The following is a 20393-nucleotide window of genomic DNA, read 5'->3' as shown; positions in this document are numbered from 1 at the left end:
TAAAGAGATTATATATAAATTTATAAAAAACACACATAGTTACACAGCATTATAAACAAAGAATCACACCACTGTCACATGCATGCAACACAAATAAACTGTAACTCCATACAGAGCTATGTACTGTACACCCCATAGCAAATACCACACACTGCAAATGATGCCAACCCCCCCCCCCCCCCCCAAACACTCATTGGTAGTGGTGGGGTAACACAGATACCACCCAATACATGGCAAGGGAATAACCACCACCACACAGACATCACCTGTACCCTGAGATAGGTGCATATTCCAGAACACAGTACATGAAGCCAATAACATATACATGATACATAAATGGTACAACATTATACTGTAGATGTGCTGATAGATATAGTGTACATTTTTTATAGAGTTCACTATATAGAATGTGCAATAAATCTATATATCCATTTCCCTAAATGGATGTGTGTATATATCTACACATACACACAGATATTTTACACATTCTTTATAGGAAACACATAAAATATAAATATTTTATGTGTTTCCTATAAAGAATGTGTAAAATATCTGTGTGTGTGTGTGTATATATATATATATATATATATATATATATATATATATATATACACACACACATACACACACATCTAGATGTCCACTGTATAAAGAATAACAATGCTATGTACAGTGATATAGAACAGTCCATGTACAGAGATCCCGGCTGCAGGCACAATGAGAGAGACAACAAAGGCTGCTCCTCCTGCCCGGCCTCCCCTCCTCACCTTGCCCCCTCTGCCTCTCCCAGCCAGGCGCCTCTGTCCGCTCCGGGTGCGGGATGAGATGAACTTGACGCCCGGGCCCTTCAGGGCGCTCCGCCGGGTCTTCACCATCTGGGTGCCGGCCGGTGAGCAGCGCAGGCCCCGCTCCCTCCCTGGCTGCCAGCCGCCCCTGTCCCTGCTCCTGTCCTCGCCCTGTGCCCCGGGCCGCCCGGCATGCACGTCCCCAGCGGCTGTCACCTTCGCCCGGTCTGTCTTCTCCCCCCTCCCCTCCGGATCAGTCACAGCCGCCGCCGGCCGCCATTTCCCTTTCTCTGCTGCTGCTCACCAGGCGGACACCGCGCCGTTTCTTACAATGGCCGCCAGGGAGCGCTCGCCTGCCGCTGCCAGCTCTATGGTCCGGGAGGGGGGGGTGAGGGATGGGGCAGGGTCACGTGAGGGGGAGTGAAGCTGCGGCCGCCATGTTTGTTCAGGCAAAATAAAACAAAAAAAGGTTGGAAAATAGATGTGTAGACTAATGTTTAGGGTTAGGACCAGTGCCAGATTAAGGTCCACATAGGCCTGGAGCTGAAATTTATTAAGGGCCTATTGTGTGCCACTACAGGGGATGTGACTAGTGATGTGGGAGCATGATCAGAGCTGTGTGGGTATGGTCAGCACAGGGTGTATAGTTTCTGCTATGGGGTGTGGCTAGTTTCATGGGGCATAGCTAGCGTCTACCTTCAACTACCTTAATTTATAGGGGTAGATTCATCAGCCACAGTGTTTACAGTGCAGGTAAAGGTCCGGATTTAACGGCCGGCACTATTCAATTATGCATTTTACATGCGCGGTAAACCTGTGGCTAACTTGTGTTATTAGCCCATAGATTCCGCATTAGGTGTCTGGAATCTATGGTTATCCTGAGCGTTAAGCCCCAGAGGGTGCATTTAACTCAGAGTTTTCTACATTAAGTGCACCCTCTGGGCTTAACCTGCAGGGTAGTGACCCTTCAATGAATAGCAGGATGGAGCTTTAGCAATCCTGCAGCTAATTGTATCTGCCCAGTACTGAAGCTATAACAAAAAAAAATTGTTGTTTTTGTGAAAGGCTATGTACTGTATAGTCTGCCTTTCCTTGAGTGCTAGAATAGTTTAGATTAAAAGAAAAAGCGTCTGTGTAATTCCATCCATCTAAAATGCAAATGCAGAAGGAGGTGTCAGTCACCTCCTTGCTGCACCTGCGTGATTCCAGCGCTGTGACCGAAGTCACAGCCTGGAATCACATCGGAGCAATCCCGACCATCTGTTGCGATAGTTGTCCCTTTGGCCAGGCTGGTCTTAAACATTTCCCTTAGCTGGGTACACACTGGCAGATATATTCGCCGATCAATTGATCGGCCAATATATTGGGTGCCCGTTGGCCAGTGTGCACCAGCTATATGTCTGTAAATGACATAGTTCACAGACACATCGTGTCAGCTGTGCTGCACAGTCGATAGCCACATATCTGCAGATATATCTGTCCATCGGCAAGTGAGTACGAGTGATCACCCGATCGCCCATACTCAAGCAGCGACAGACGCGAGGAGGGGGTCGCGAAGCGTCCCCGGCCAGCAGAACCTGCAGCTGCTTGGAAGATGATGGTCATTCTAGTGTATTTGAATGACCATCATCTACAGGTAATATCTGCAGATCACTCAATCTACAGATATATCTGTGCAGTGTGTACCCATAATTAGTCCCCAACTCTAATTAAACTTGAGACACTGTTTTATCTAGGCCGCAGTAGCGTATCTATAATGGGTGCAGTGTTATCCAGGGGGGCCCCCGCACCGCACACCCTGGACCCATATTATTTGACACTCACCTGTCCGTGGTCCCGCGTCAGTTGTCAGTGCTGCTCAGAACACCGGAAAATGTCCGCCACGCCCATTTTTCTGGTGTTCTGCGCATGCGCAGTAGACTCCAGGCACACTCTAGTGCCCGGAGTCTACTAATGCACCAGTGGCTGGCTAGCCGCGTCAGTCGGCTGCCGGCCACCAAGGAGAGAGGAGGGGGCCCCACACGGGGAGTGCACACGGGCCCCCTCCTCTCTTAAGACGCTTCTGCTAGGCTGCCTGTGTCTATACTGTTCCTTCCACCTTCTTCGGAGCTCTACCCAGCCACGTCCCCTGATGCTGCTGCGCGGAATCATTTATTGAAGATATGCAGTAGTCAAACACACGTCAGCAATTCCAGTGCTTCAGAGACAGTGGAGGAGATGTATTAAGCGCCAAATCGGTATCGCGCTGCTATTGCTTTTCCCCAATGTATGATGGGGGGATTGGCTGTAAATGACAGGGGCGCTATGCACCCGTCATTATCGGCGCTGGTATCTAGAAGATAGCAATGCCTATAGCCTGGGCAATGTATGAACGGTCAGTTCGCCTGACCATTCTGCTCGCTGCAGCTGTCGATATCAACAGCTACAACCTGGCAATGCCCTATCCCCAAAGCAGGGACAGCGCTGTCACTGCTGCAGTGGCTGCCGGCTCCAGGGCTGCACGCAGGATTTTGCGATACTTGCAAGATCCCGCGCATGCTCAGTGGAGCCGGGCGGGACTGAGACACAGCGCATCAGCACTAGGCTGATGTGCTGTGTATTCAGGCAGGAATCCCCCTCTCCGGCCGATGAGATGTTCATACATCTCATCGTTAGTGCTTCCTGCTTCGCCTCGGTAAAGAGGCGAAGCAGGAAGCGATATAGCGGCACTTAACGCTGGTTCCGTGCTCTGTATAGCTCTAATAGGCAAACTTTGTGGGCAGCGAGCGAGTGGTCAGTGTTGGCGGCCAAAATGCTCTGTTCCTGGACTTCCACTTAATTTTAGATTGCAGTTACCTTAATTTAAGACTGCAGTTACATATATATATATATATATATATATATATACACACACATACTAAAACATACAGTACACATGGCCCCAGGAAAGATCACACTCTAGAACTCAGAGAACACAAAGCAGCACCAGATCATATTACACTGACCAGTAGGGATGGTCGGTATTTTCCTTGTCCTACTTCTGAAGACAGCTCAGCCTCTGCGGCCCCACTTATTTTCATACCATCAGTGCCCACTACAGTACAGTCTCCAGTCCACCTGACTCATTTGCTGAGGTAAAGGGATGAAACTTTGGGTTGCCTACCTGCGAGTGGGCGGAGCTTTGGATGGCGCCGGTGGGTGGAGCTACATTGACCATGGGCGGGGCTTCGGACGGCAGGGGGCTGTATGGGCAGGGGGCTGGATCTTAACACAGCTGCCCACACAGCTGTTAATCCAGCCCTGATGGCAGCGAGCCCCCCCTTTCGTGGCCCGCTAAGCCCCGCCCCCTCACAGAACGGGGCTCACCAGGGAATTACCTCCCGGGCAGCTCAGTCCGAGTCTGGGGAGGAGGGTTGGTCTCGGCCGGGGTTGTGGGGGCGGGGCATCGAACTGGCAGGCTAATGAAGGATGAAGCAAATTTTTTTTTTTTCATCCTGTAAAATGCTGCTGTGGGCCTATTCTGGTGGTGGGCCTGGAGCTGTAGCTCCATCAGCCCCATTATTAATCCGGCCCTGGTTAGGACTAGACTATACAGCGCAGATGGACCTGTGACGTCACACCCACGTGACCCGGCCTGAAAGGGGGAGGGGCGGGGATACTAACGGGGGACCAAAAGTGTCCCCTTGCGGGCTCGCTACACTCGCCACGCTTCGGGCATGGTGGCTCGCTGCGCTCGCCACAAATATTTATTCCCCCTCTATGCCCTAGTGGGTGGTAACGCAGGAGCGGTCCAGCCTCCTGCAGCAGTCACATGGTGGATAAGTCACAGAGGTCCTTTCTCCAACTAGGAAATAGCAGTAACCTAATGTTTAGGGTTATGGACCTTATGCTTTAGCCCAGGGTTTGGCTTTCTGAACTTAGGGCCTGATTCAAACCCGCTCGCGAGCGCTATGCGATGTCGATGGTGGCCCAGTGCGCATGCGTGAGACCCGGATAGTGACGGGCAAACCGTCGCTCCGGGTCTCGTACCAAAGGGGGCGTGCTGTCGATGTTGAGTGACAGCACGCCCCCTTTGGTGGGCGGGCCGGGCGTGGCTGCCCAGACGGAGGCGTTCCCATGAGTCGAAAGCACTCTAGGGTTTGCGGCCACGAGATCCTACCACAAGGGTCTCGTCGCAAGCCCGATGGTCGCGATGGTCTTGACCATCACGACCATCTTCCTGGCCGCTCGCTATAGCTGTGGGTGGTCACCCACAGCTATACAAGCGGCAAGGAGGCCACTCTAAAAAAACAGATGGCCGGCCCTGATTCAGAGCGAGCGCTCTGTCAGAGCGTCCGGCTCTGAATCAGGCCCTTAGTCCTCAAGGTGCCATAACAGTCAAGGTTTCAAGTATATCCATGTTTCAGCAAGCGTTTTTACTTAAAAATGACTCATACTAGCCTACTTTTGCAGTCAGAGAGATGCAGACTGGATTTAGGGTTGATGAACGGCACTATGTGTCACTAGATCCTGACATCCCCCCCACGGGGAGAGAAAGAGAAGGAGTATGGGAAAGGGATCTGCAAAGATCCCTCTCCCAGTTGCAGAATGAAGGGAAGCCACTGCTAATGCCATCTGAAGATGGCATTTGTTTAGTGAGGCTCCCTCCTGTATTATTTCACAATTGACAATGGCAAATATGACCCGATTGCATATCCCATACCTGTAATGGGAAATGCGATCAAAATTCGAATCAGATTCGAATTTTAGAGCATGGAGGGGATTTTTGTGAAATCACCTCTGAAAGCCCTTTGATACATTTAATTGAAAGTAGAATAATGTGAAAACATCCAATTTCACATTATATTATTTATCAAAAAAAATATTAATAAATGTGTCCTAAAGTCTGTTTTAAACATAAGGCTTCATTGGTAGTGTCTGTAAGTGCCAGGTATTCCGCCTCAGTGCTGAATAGGGCTACAATGGGTTGCTTTCTGTTTGCCCAGCTGACGGATGCGCCCACCAGTACAAACAGGTATCCTGTATATGAACAGCGGTAATCCTCATATGATCCCCAGTCGGCATCAAATAAAGACCTCAATACAGAATTTCCAGACTTTGAAAACTATAATTTCAAGGAAATTGAACCCTTTATGTACTTTAGGAGTCTTTTAACTGCTGTCCAGAACAATTTTAGCTCTACTGTCTTGTGGTATATACAGCATACTTGCCTACTTTTGAAAATGAGTTTCAGGGAGATGATAGTAATTAGTAGTATGTGTCGCATGAGGGGGTGTGCCATGCTCCGCCCAAAGGGCGTGTCTAGCTTCCCCAATGAACGTATCTATTGCCATTCAAGTTTTTTTTAAGCATATTACACATACATATACATACACACACACATACATATACTCGTACATACATATACACACACACACAGCCCTCCACCACTGGTGTGGTGTACAAAAGTATTAAACAGAAAAAACATATGTATAGGTGGGAACATACCATAAATGATAATAAGCTACAAAATAATTTTAAATCAACCATATTATAGCAAGCTTAGGAGAAACATCAGGAAACCTGATTTAAATAGATTTTACAGCATACTTTATATGACACCAATAAATCATGTCACAAGTCATGTACACAGTATGGGCCTGATTCAGACCCGCTCGCGAGCGCTGAGCGCTCGCAAGCGGGTCAATGGTGCCCAAGTGCGCATGCGCACGACGGAGGTGCCTCCGTAGTGCGCATGCGCGAGACCCGAATAACGACGGCCAAGCCGTCATTAAGGGTCTCGCACCAAGGGGGGCGTACTGTCGTTGGTGATTGACAGCACGCACCCTTTGGTGGGCGTGCCCGGGGCGTGGCTGCCCAGACGGAGGCGTTCCCATGGGATAGAGCCAAAAGCACTCCTGGGCTTGCGGCAGCGAGACCCTACCGCAGGGTCTCGTCACAAGCCCAATGGTCGCGATGATCTTGACCATGGCGACCATCATTTTGGCCACTCGCTATAGCTGTGGGTGGTCACCCACAGCTATGCGAGCGGCCAGGAGGCCGCTCCAAAAAGGAGCAGGGACGGCCCTGATTCAGAGCGAGCGCTCTGTCAGAGCCTATGGGGGTCATTCAGACCCGCTCGCGAGCAAATGATGCTCGCAAGCGGGTCGATGTTTGCCGAATGCGCATGCGCACGACGGAGGGAGCTCCGTTGTGCGCATGCGCGAGACCCGGCGAGCGACGAGAAATACGTCGCTCGGGGTCTCGCACCAAAGGGGGCGTGCTGTCGATGGTGACTGACAGCATGCCCCCTTTGGTGGGCGTGCCGGGGGCGTGGCGACCAGACGGAGGCGTTCCCATGGGAACGCCTACCGTCTAAGTCCGGCCTCACTGACATCAGTAATGATGTCAGTGAGAGTGACTTTGGCTCTGATAGAGTCAAAATCACTAGAGTATACAGAAAAACCAAGCGCCACGAGGGGGTGTGGATCAGTAATGAGGATAAATAAATGTGTAAAAAGCTCCACAAACAAAAATATTTTTCTGTGATATCCTCTATTCGCATGGACATTCATACAGTTATAATATTGTGTCTATATTGTTGCAGTTGTTATAGGATACTTTTTCCTTGATTTACTCACTGTCGTAGAGACATTGTTTTACTTGTACCAGTTTTTATTGTTACAATACATTGCTTGCCTAAACAGCACTGTTCAATAAAAATTTTTTGCACTTTATAAAATCATTCATCATTATTAAATTGTTTTCATTCTGACATGTGTATTTAGCGCCATTCCACCTACATGCTTTTTTTGCAGTTCCCTGGCATTGTATTGTGCCAATTGGGAGTGGTGGCTTACTCCCAGGTGGAGGGCAGCTTTTTACACATTTGTTATTTATCCTCATTACTGATCCACACCCCCTTGTGGCGCTTGGTTTTTCTGTATACTCTTGTTTAAATTTTGCCGCAACTGAGCAGCCCTTTGGGAGTGTCCTTCGGTTGATCATGAATTTGGCGTGTTACACAGATAGAATACAGCGGCGCAATGACATTTTGAAAAACTATGAAACCCAACAGTCATTAGATAACTCCAGTCCACATGAGGAGATTTTTAGTGGCTTCAATCAATTAGAGAATTTATTGAAAGCTGAAGCCAGACACTGGTGGGACAAAATGTCATTGCAAAAATATATTGAGCATAATAAAATTCCTCGGGGCCTTAGAATTTTTAAAACATTGTCTTTTAATGAAGATCCTGATTTACTTAAACAATGGGACACTATTCTAGATAAATGTTCTTTTGTGTTGATGCAGTTACTAATTGACTACAGAGAAAATAAACTTAGAGCATTAGATATTGAGATTAAACATACACAAGATAAATTAATTGAATTTAAAGAAGATAACCACTATAAGGAAAGGGAAACACTTACAAATACACGTTTAGTAACATATGAAAAGGAGATTATAGACAGAAAAGAAAAGAAATTTCAAAGGGACCTACAGGACTATAACTCAGATATGGTTAGAACCTATAACAAAAGATTTTCCAGTACTGGGCGCTCTAGGAAGCCTTCATTCAATTACCGGCCAAGTGAATATATTTCACATCAGAGATCTTTCACACATCGACCACCACCTCATCCAATTAGATCAGAACGTGATAATTGGCAAGAAACTGAACATCGGTATACACATAGAACACAATCCTCTCGCCCTCCGCCTACAACCTCTTATAGAAAAAACAGTACTAGAACTCCCACACAGATCTCTCCCCCTAGATCTCATTTTTTAGGTCTAGGCAGACCCAAATTAGACAAATCAGACACTCATCCCCCACATATGGATCGTTTTCAGGACCCCAATCGTTATGCCAGCCTATATCAATCTCCCAAGAGAAGCAGAGATCTAGATCCAGAGGCACCAGGGGAGGGAGAAAGAATATGAAAAAAACAAAGATTCCATTAACAGCTAAAGGTGTATTTAACCTTTCTTCTAAAATATTAACTAATGATGAAACACGTATATTATCTAGAGGTCTTAACTTTTCCCCTTCTTCTTCACCGAATTACTTTGAATTATTCATTGAATTGAATAGGTATTTGAGTAGTGTATGTAGAGCCAGATATTTTGCAGCCAAAAATTTGGATAGAAAGAACATTGACGGTAGTATTATCACACTTGATGAAAATGATAGCACAAGTCTAAAAATTCTTAATGAATTATTATTAGAAAATATGGATGGAGCTACCCATGCATCTCAGGTTGAGATCCATCTCTTTGATTTAGGGCTCCACCAGGAACATATACTTAAAGCTAAATCAAATTTTTTTCCTATACAACACAAGACCAGTGCGATTGAAACCTTTTACTATACTACGTTGGAACAATTTAAAGTGTTGTGTGATGACAAACCACACCCATGTTCCTTCAATCTTACTTCACAAGAACGTTTAGCTATAAAGACATAATGATCCTTCCATCATGATCAAAATGGCTGATAAGGGAGGTGGGGTTGTCATCCAAGACACCTCAGATTACCTTACAGAGGCCAATAGACAGCTATTTGACCAGACTTTCTACCAGAAACTTTCATTCGACCCCACTGTATCTTATCAATTTAAGCTTAAATGTTTTCTTGGATCCGCATTAGATAATAAGATCATATCCAAAGATCAGTTAAATTTTTTGTATCCTTTGCACCCGGTCACTCCTATTTACTATCACCTCCCTAAAATTCACAAATCCCTGCATGCACCACCCGGGCGTCCTATTATTTCTGGGATTGGGGGTCTCACGTCTAATTTGTCTTTTTATATTGATCATTTTTTGCAACCGCACGTTACTGCTCTCAGGTCGCACATCCGTGACACCACACATTTTATTCAAATGGTTGAAGGTAAAATATGGAAATCCAACTACCTATTTGTTATGTGCGATGCACAAGCTTTATACACCCATATTCCACACATTAAGGGTGTAGAAGCTGTTGAATGGTATTTGAGTCAAGATGGTGCGATCCTGGAAGGGCAGCGTAGTTTTATTCTTTCATCTATTCTTTTTATTTTACAGCACAATTATTTTTTATTTAATCACTGTCACTTCTTACAAACACTCGGCACGGCGATGGGGACCAGATTCGCACCGAGTTTCGCCAACCTCTATATGGGCCGCCTTGAGGATGAGCTCATCTGGGGTGGAGAATTCGCTGCGAATTTGGTCCTCTTCTGCCGATATATAGATGATTTATTTTTTATTTGGGAGGGTGATGAATCATCTGTTTTAAGGTTTTTTAAGTATTTGAACACCAACACTTATGAACTCACTTTCACTCACTCCTATCACCAGCATCACATTAATTTTTTGGACATTTCTTTGGATATTTTAGATGATCGTATTCATGTTTCCAACTACAGGAAATCTGTTGACGTCTGTAGTTTTATACCATACTCTAGTAACCATAAAAGAAAATGGTTGAATAACGTCCCTAAAAGTCAACTATTTCGGATTCGTAGAAATCGTACATCCCGGGGCGTGGCTGCCCAGACGGAGGCGTTCCCATGGGATAGAGCCAAAAGCACTCCTGGGCTTGCGGCAGCGAGACCCTACCGCAGGGTCTCGTCACAAGCCCAATGGTCGCGATGATCTTGACCATCGCGACCATCATTTTGGCCACTCGCTATAGCTGTGGGTGGTCACCCACAGCTATGCGAGCGGCCAGGAGGCCGCTCCAAAAAGGAGCAGGGACGGCCCTGATTCAGAGCGAGCGCTCTGTCAGAGCCTATGGGGGTCATTCAGACCCGCTCGCGAGCAAATGATGCTCGCAAGCGGGTCGATGTTTGCCGAATGCGCATGCGCACGATGGAGGGAGCTCCGTTGTGCGCATGCGCGAGACCCGGCGAGCGACGAGAAATACGTCGCTCGGGGTCTCGCACCAAAGGGGGCGTGCTGTCGATGGTGACTGACAGCATGCCCCCTTTGGTGGGCGTGCCGGGGGCATGGCGACCAGACGGAGGCGTTCCCCTGGGAACGCCTACCGTCTGAGTCCGGCCTCACTGACATCAGTAATGATGTCAGTGAGAGTGACTTTGGCTCTGATAGAGTCAAAATCACTAGAGTATACAGAAAAACCAAGCGCCACGAGGGGGTGTGGATCAGTAATGAGGATAAATAAATGTGTAAAAAGCTCCACAAACAAAAATATTTTTCTGAGATATCCTCTATTCGCATGGACATTCATACAATTATAATATTGTGTCTATATTGTTGCAGTTGTTATAGGATACTTTTTCCTTGATTTACTCACTGTCGTAGAGACATTGTTTTACTTGTACCAGTTTTTATTGTTACAATACATTGCTTGCCTAAACAGCACTGTTCAATAAAATTTTTTTGCACTTTATAAAATCATTCATCATTATTAAATTGTTTTCATTCTGACATGTGTATTTAGCGCCATTCCACCTACATCCTTTTTTTGCAGTTCCCTGGCATTGTATTGTGCCAATTGGGAGTGGTGGCTTACTCCCAGGTGGAGGGCAGCTTTTTACACATTTCTTATTTATCCTCATTACTGATCCACACCCCCTCGTGGCGCTTGGTTTTTCTGTATACTCTTGTTTAAATTTTGCCGCAACTGAGCAGCCCTTTGGGAGTGTCCTTCGGTTGATCATGAATTTGGCGTGTTACACAGATAGAATACAGCGGCGCAATGACATTTTGAAAAACTATGAAACCCAACAGTCATTAGATAACTCCAGTCCACATGAGGAGATTTTTAGTGGCTTCAATCAATTAGAGAATTTATTGAAAGCTGAAGCCAGACACTGGTGGGACAAAATGTCATTGCAAAAATATATTGAGCATAATAAAATTCCTCGGGGCCTTAGAATTTTTAAAACATTGTCTTTTAATGAAGATCCTGATTTACTTAAACAATGGGACACTATTCTAGATAAATGTTCTTTTGCGTTGATGCAGTTACTAATTGACTACAGAGAAAATAAACTTAGAGCATTAGATATTGAGATTAAACATACACAAGATAAATTAATTGAATTTAAAGAAGATAACCACTATAAGGAAAGGGAAACACTTACAAATACACGTTTAGTAACATATGAAAAGGAGATTATAGACAGAAAAGAAAAGAAATTTCAAAGGGACCTACAGGACTATAACTCAGATATGGTTAGAACCTATAACAAAAGATTTTCCAGTACTGGGCGCTCTAGGAAGCCTTCATTCAATTACCGGCCAAGTGAATATATTTCACATCAGAGATCTTTCACACATCGACCACCACCTCATCCAATTAGATCAGAACGTGATAATTGGCAAGAAACTGAACATCGGTATACACATAGAACACAATCCTCTCGCCCTCCGCCTACAACCTCTTATAGAAAAAACAGTACTAGAACTCCCACACAGATCTCTCCCCCTAGATCTCATTTTTTAGGTCTAGGCAGACCCAAATTAGACAAATCAGACACTCATCCCCCACATATGGATCGTTTTCAGGACCCCAATCGTTATGCCAGCCTATATCAATCTCCCAAGAGAAGCAGAGATCTAGATCCAGAGGCACCAGGGGAGGGAGAAAGAATATGAAAAAAACAAAGATTCCATTAACAGCTAAAGGTGTATTTAACCTTTCTTCTAAAATATTAACTAATGATGAAACACGTATATTATCTAGAGGTCTTAACTTTTCCCCTTCTTCTTCACCGAATTACTTTGAATTATTCATTGAATTGAATAGGTATTTGCGTAGTGTATGTAGAGCCAGATATTTTGCAGCCAAAAATTTGGATAGAAAGAACATTGACGGTAGTATTATCACACTTGATGAAAATGATAGCACAAGTCTAAAAATTCTTAATGAATTATTATTAGAAAATATGGATGGAGCTACCCATACATCTCAGGTTGAGATCCATCTCTTTGATTTAGGGCTCCACCAGGAACATATACTTAAAGCTAAATCAAATTTTTTTCCTATACAACACAAGACCAGTGCGATTGAAACCTTTTACTATACTACGTTGGAACAATTTAAAGTGTTGTGTGATGACAAACCACACCCATGTTCCTTCAATCTTACTTCACAAGAACGTTTAGCTATAAAGAATTTACATAATGATCCTTCCATCATGATCAAAATGGCTGATAAGGGAGGTGGGGTTGTCATCCAAGACACCTCAGATTACCTTACAGAGGCCAATAGACAGCTATTTGACCAGACTTTCTACCAGAAACTTTCATTCGACCCCACTGTATCTTATCAATTTAAGCTTAAATGTTTTCTTGGATCCGCATTAGATAATAAGATCATATCCAAAGATCAGTTAAATTTTTTGTATCCTTTGCACCCGGTCACTCCTATTTACTATCACCTCCCTAAAATTCACAAATCCCTGCATGCACCACCCGGGCGTCCTATTATTTCTGGGATTGGGGGTCTCACGTCTAATTTGTCTTTTTATATTGATCATTTTTTGCAACCGCACGTTACTGCTCTCAGGTCGCACATCCGTAACACCACACATTTTATTCAAATGGTTGAAGGTAAAATATGGAAATCCAACTACCTATTTGTTACGTGCGATGCACAAGCTTTATACACCCATATTCCACACATTAAGGGTGTAGAAGCTGTTGAATGGTATTTGAGTCAAGATGGTGCGATCCTGGAAGGGCAGCGTAGTTTTATTCTTTCATCTATTCTTTTTATTTTACAGCACAATTATTTTTTATTTAATCACTGTCACTTCTTACAAACACTCGGCACGGCGATGGGGACCAGATTCGCACCGAGTTTCGCCAACCTCTATATGGGCCGCCTTGAGGATGAGCTCATCTGGGGTGGAGAATTCGCTGCGAATTTGGTCCTCTTCTGCCGATATATAGATGATTTATTTTTTATTTGGGAGGGTGATGAATCATCTGTTTTAAGGTTTTTTAAGTATTTGAACACCAACACTTATGAACTCACTTTCACTCACTCCTATCACCAGCATCACATTAATTTTTTGGACATTTCTTTGGATATTTTAGATGATCGTATTCATGTTTCCAACTACAGGAAATCTGTTGACATCTGTAGTTTTATACCATACTCTAGTAACCATAAAAGAAAATGGTTGAATAACGTCCCTAAAAGTCAACTATTTCGGATTCGTAGAAATTGTACATCTATTAATAAGTTTAAGGGACAAGCTCAAGTGCTGATCAAAGATTTCTCTGAGAAAGCTTATCCCCCACAAATTTTAGATGAGGCATTACATACATCTATATCATTAGACAGGGCTACGTTTTTTGATACCAATACTTTACATAAAAAAAGACATAAAGACATAATTAAAAGAACATAAAGAAGGGGAACCTATGTTCATCTCTAGATATAATTTATCTGCGAATAAAATTTCTGGAATAATGAGAAATAACTATAAATTGTTGTTGACTGATCCTGTTTTGAAAACACACTTAGGCCCCAGACCTCGGCTAGTCTTTAAGAAAGCCAAAAATCTTGGCAATATTCTGGTTCCAAGTTTTTTTAAATCTGATATGGGAGTTTCTAATACTTTCTCCCAGAGGACTTTGAGTGGCCTTAAAATTACAGGCTGCTATAAGTGTAACCATAACAAATGTATAACGTGCACATATTTTGAACAAGACAAAATCTGTGTTCTCCTATGTAGCTCAAAAAAGATTTAATATAAACTCTTTTATTAACTGTACTTCGCATTATGTAATTTATATGTTATCATGTCCATGTAATTTGCTCTACATCGGCCGCACGATACGCCCGTTAAAACAGCGTTTTTTGGAACACAGACGTAATATTGTGAACAAATCAATCAAGCATAGTCAAGCATTTTTTGGACCATCATAATGGTGATCCTAATGGTCTGACAGTGGTCGGTGTAGAGCAGATACCACACATGACCAGAGGAGGTAATAGATTTAGGGTTTTGTGCAAACAAGAAGCAGGCTGGATCTTGAAAATGCAGACCCTTAGTCCTAAGGGCCTCAATGAAAATATCGATCTAGAATTCATCTAATTTGCCTTTGGACACCATATATTGTGCTTGGTCTATAGCACTTTTTGTACAATGGCCCTGTTCTATTTAGTGTTTTCACCAGTCCTTTGGTTTGTATTGGATATAGATTCCATATAGATTCTAGTTGCACTATACTTAGGTCCTTTTCCTTTCTTTTTCTTTTCTCTTCCTGTTTTGACATTAGTGTATCCAGTCCTATGTTGGGTATTTTCCAGTATTTGGTATTGTGTCATTTCTATATAGTATTTTTATTTATTGGGTTTATCCAATAGTACTCTATGGGATAATTATGATTTATAATATGATTAGACTGATTCTATTATTGCACTTCCTTTTAATGTTGAATCATATTTTGTTTATCTACATGTGCCCCGTAAGAACAGCTTGTTTTGTGTTTGTATGTATATGTTGTATGTTAGCTGTTTATGTTATGTTATAGCTATGAGTTTGCCGCTGCTCTCTGGTTCTCATGATGATGATTTTTCATGGGTATAAGTTGATGTGTCTAATATTAAATAATATAGTATGTCTATTTATTGCAACACGCCAAAAAGATCTTATGTTTTCAAAACATCTTATGCCATTTATATTTATTATTATATATTAGTTTTTATTATTGATTGTATACAGTGCGATTGTATACAGTGCTGTTGTGCTATTTCTATATATTGTTACGTATATTTTTATTAGATATGTATGGCTTTTCTATATAGTATCTGTATTGTGAGTAATTAGATTAATTCCTGTATACACCCACTAGTTACTGATGCCTGACAGGTGTTAATTACAGGTGGTTCATTAATGAAAATGGCTATATATAGCCGCCCATGGTACAATCATTTATTCTGCCTTTTTGAAGAAGCTGCTTAATGCAGTGAAACGCGTTAAGAATACAGAGACCACTTCTTTTTTATTCAACTGCTTCAATATTTCACTTTTACTTGATACATCCAGCCAGCGATCATACACGCCGCCCGGATTTCTCTACACCTCCAGCTCTGGTTGAGCCTACACTGGATTGGACTACTTACTGCGGCTCAGGATTGTGAGCTCATTTCACACGCTGCTCACATCTCTCTGGAGAGAGTCATAGACTGCGGGGAGCCCAGCTGTCCATCGCCGGATAGAGTCTCCTCACCGCCGAGTCCGGTTGTTCACCGCCGGCGAATACTCACTGCCGCATCTTGGGATCGTCACAGCATACTCCAGCGCTCCCGCATGTGCATCAGCACTTCCATCAAGCCCTCGGCACCTCCAGCCACGAACCAGTCTGTTTCTCCCTCCAGACTGGTGCCGCATCCATTCCTGGAGTAACTACACACTGTGACCGAGAGGTGAGCACACTACACGTGAGACATTATTTTCTAGAGCGGCTCATTCACAATTCAGGTCATTGACAGTTGTCATTTCAGGGTGCTCCAAATTTTTTTGGTCCATTCATGACTGTTTACCGGTATTAATATCCACAAACAAAATTATTTTTCTGAGATATCCTCTATTCGCATGGACATTCATACAGTTATAATATTGTGTCTTTTTTGTTGCAGTTGTTATAGGATACTTTTTCCTTGATTTACTCACTGTCGTAGAGACATTGTTTTACTTGTACCAGTTTTTATTGTTACAATACATTGCTTGCCTAAACAGCACTGTTCAATAATTTTTTTTTGCATTTTATAAAATCATTCATCATTATTAAATTGTTTTCATTCTGACATGTGTATTTAGCGCCATTCCACCTACATCCTTTTTTTGCAGAGTCAAAATCACTCCTGGGCTTGCGGCAGCGAGACCCTACCGCAGGGTGTCGTCGCAAGCCCGAAGGTCGTGATGGTCAAAGACCATCGCGACCATCTGTTTGGCCGCTCGCATATGCTGTGGGTGGTCACCCACAGCTATGCGAGCGGCCAGGAGGTCGCTCCATTTTCAGGTAGGAGGGCCCTGATTCAGAGGGAGCCCTCTGGTCAGAGTGTTCAGCTCTGAATCAGGCCCTATGTTCCAAGAACAGCCAGCATTTTATAAAATACAGACTGTCATAGACCTAACAGTATGCTGAGCATCAGCCTCCCACAGCAGGTACAAGCATTAGTGTAATGGGCATCCCCTCCTGCTATGTAGCAGGCTATAGGAGAGTTTCAATGAGCAAGCAGGGCACCATATGAGCAAGCCTGAGAGATGGTTCAGGAACTGCGCTACTTTAAGATGACAAGGAAGTAACTCACCTCTCCTCTAGGAATGCTGCAGAGCTTAGTCTTTTCCAGGTACTAAAAGCCATGAAAAGGCAGTGCGCTGGAGGTGGGCACTGGCACTCAGTGCGCTGGTGGGCATAGCTGCTGACTGCATGAGCAGCGCTCACACAGGATGCAGCAGCAGCAACCAGGGGGCGGATCATTGTGCAACACTGCTGCTGCTGTAAGACGTGCTGAGAAGAGGACAGAGCAGTAATCAATGCAGCCTTGTGATAGGCTGGAAGCTGCCTTGCTCTCATTGGTCTGTTAATCCGGGGGATGTTTTTAATTTTCAGGGGCAGCGGGAGACTCTACAGGGAACCGGGAGTCTCCCGCAGGAATCAGGAGGGTAGGTAACTATGATATATAGTGATCAGTCTCTAAATGCACAAAGTCCATCTCTAATAGTACGGCATCTAGCTTAATGTACCAATGACCACTCTGTTTTAGAATATACCCAGGGGCCCTGAGAGGGGAGGGGGGCAAGAGAACATGTACACTGCAGTCCCTCCTCCCTCTTACCTGTTAATAGCTTCTATCCCCAGCTCAGCATGCACTGGTATGTGCTGGGCTGCATTGGAGCTTGTGAGGCTGCTGCTGTGGGGGTTCACACTGACCATCTCCCCCCCCTTGATTCACCCCTGACTGAGCGACTCACAGCACCCCCATCTCACTGCAATTATATATTTTTTTCCTAAGGGGGTGTGGCCATGCCTCCCACGAATAGACCACGCTCCCTGAAAATAACCAGGGTCCGGACCGGCTCTCTACGGGCCTGACTATACCAGTGGTTCTCAAACTTGGTCCTCAGGTCCCCAAACAGTTCACATTCTCCAGGTCACCTAGCAGGTTCACAGGTGTATTAGCTGACACCTTTTAAAAGATCCACAGGTGGTGCTAGTTATTTCACTTGCAATTCTGTGAGGTGACCTGGAAAACATGCACTGTTTGGGGTCCTAAGGACTGAATTTGAGAAAGTATGGACTATACCAGTGGTTCCCAAACTGTGTGCCGTGGCACCCTGGGGTGCCTCAGGGCACTTGCAAGGGTGCCTCAAGTTGGTGGTTCAGTACCAAATAAAATTATTTTTAATCAGTGTGATAGACAAAACCAGTGCTAATGGCTGCCAATAAAAAAAATATGTGGAAAAATATCCCTGTCAACCACCACATAACAGAACCTAAGGGTGATATAGAAGCACAGTTTATTTCACTTAATTTTTGCTGAATTTCTCAGTAAGAAACTTTTGGCCCAGGGGTGCCGTGGAAAAAATGCTGATACCCTAGGGCGCAGTGATTTGAACAAGTTTGGGAACCACAGGACTATACAATTCTTTCTTCAACAAATTCCTTTTTGGAAGATGTCCTTATTGTAATGTTCAGTAGGTTCCATATAATTTTTTATTTTTATTTATTTATTTTTTCAATTAATTCTCCATTTAAGAAAGCTGAGGAAAAGTCTAATTGGTACAGCATTAAATCATGCATGGCAGATATGGCAATGACTAAACATAATGTACTGTACCTTGGAAGGTGAGAAGATTTTTCCGTAGTCAATACCGGATTTCTGATATATCCTTTAGCAACAAGACGGGCTCTGTAACAGGCAATAGTTCCTCTACATTTAGCTTTTTACAAAAGACCCACTTGTTCTTGACTGTTTTGAGGTGACTCGGGCTGTTAACAACAGTCAATGTATAGTTGTCATCTAATGATGCCAGTTTTTTTTTATCTATTGCTGACTTCCATTACTCCCAGTCGCTGCTTGACTTTGCTTTTTGGATATTCTGTTGTCCACAGAGAGAAATATTTGCGAACTCTTCTTAATAGCTCTTAGGGTGGTTTCCTTTATTATTCCTCACAGAAATTGATTGGATGAGGACTCTGGCAGTCTCTAGCCTCTAAAGGCCCCCATACATCAGAAATCTGAAAACTACAATTGAACAAGATTTATTGCCCGATCTTAGGATTTCCCAATCGAGCAATCTGCGCCCATACATTACAGATCTTTTTCAGTGATTTGCAGATCGATTGCAGAAAACACAGATCTGACAATTTTGAAAGGCCCATCATTTTACTAGTAACCGTCTTCAAATCTGCTGATCATGTCCATACACTAGTAAATTACAGCCCCAATCCATCTGTGACGTCCAACATGTTGGACAATCTGATTTAACAATTCCAATCACTTTTTGGTTGCAATCTGCGATCTGTGAAGCCCATACATTGCAGATTTTTATACACAATCGATTGCAAATTGCAGAATTGCCACAATCGTTTGCTGATGTACGGGGGCCTTTACTCATAGTTGCCAACCTTTTTGCTGTCTCCTTCGGGAGAAGGCAGCCAGGTTGGCACTGTGGGTGGCGGGACTCAGCGGAGGTGGGCGGGTCTGGGGGCAGCAATGGGCAGGGCTCAACGCAGGTGGGTGGGTCGTGATGATGTAATCGCATAATTGTAGCCCCGCTCTTTCTATGCAAACCCAAGATTACTGGCATTGTGGAGTGGTGGAGTGGAGCCACGATGACGCGATTCAACACGAATAGCGTCATCACTTACCCAGGGAACTGGGCGGCCCAGCCCCTGGGAGGCTTGTCCACCTTTCCGAGTGGCTGGGAGCATCTCGGCCATTTCAGGAGGGTGGGCAAGTATGCTATAATTTAGGCACGCTTCCAACTGTTGGCATAGCCAGTGTAACAAACTTGTGCTGACACTGTAGTTCCTGGTTCACATTAGGTAGTGCTGTTTCTTGGAACACCATGACTTTATAAGCTTCTTGTTTTTAACGTTCCATAGTCCGTAGTAGAGATGAGTGGTTTGGTTTTATTCCGTTCGGATCTGCAAAAACAGCAGGTTATTGGCTATACGGATCTCACATGTTTTGGATAGCGAATAAGATAAATCCAAACTTGCGCTATTTTGGAGGAAAGAACCAAGTGGAACTGTACCGCTCATCTCTAGTCTGTAGTGATATCTACTCATTGATTTCACTTCCATCAGACAGCACACATCAGTATGCACAAATGCTAGCAGCGCCTCGGCTCTGGTTGCTGACTTTGGGCAGGGACAACGGGTTTGTTTACCTTTTATATAGCTCTTACATGCCAGTTTCTCTGCATTGTTCATGTCTATTCCTGTCACCATTCCTTCAAGGAGTTTCTGTAGGTTATTATTCCCCAGGTGGCCATATCATCTATGCCACAGCTCTATAGATTGGCTTGAATCAGAGACTGTCATTGCACAACACTCCTCCATGTCTAGGACGTACAGTTGCTGGCACCAGGTCGCTGTTGCTGTACAGTCCCTCTTTTATTATGCACAACACACTTGCCCTCTGTAAACCTTACTTTGTCTTC

At 44.2% G+C, this 20393-nt stretch overlaps 1 protein-coding gene across 7 annotated transcripts in view; it reads right to left on the bottom strand.

The window, feature by feature from the left end:
• ATAD2B (ATPase family AAA domain containing 2B) overlaps nt 1–1100 on the bottom strand; it is a 123076-nt gene extending 121976 nt beyond the window's left edge. For all 7 annotated transcript variants that reach the window (XM_088467294.1, XM_088467297.1, XM_088467295.1 and 4 more), the window contains exon 1: nt 768–1100. In XM_088467294.1, coding sequence (XP_088323420.1) covers nt 768–875 — 108 coding nt within the window. In that variant the 5' untranslated portion in view covers nt 876–1100. The remainder of the gene's footprint in view (nt 1–767) is intronic.
• Nucleotides 1101–20393: the final 19293 nt, after the last annotated feature.

This window comes from Taudactylus pleione, unplaced genomic scaffold (genome assembly GCF_031769625.1).
Source record: "Taudactylus pleione unplaced genomic scaffold, aTauple2 ptg000070l, whole genome shotgun sequence".
Classification (NCBI taxonomy): Eukaryota; Metazoa; Chordata; class Amphibia; order Anura; family Myobatrachidae; genus Taudactylus; species Taudactylus pleione.
Note: the sequence above shows the minus strand (reverse complement) of the source record. Positions and strands in the feature narration are given on the sequence as shown.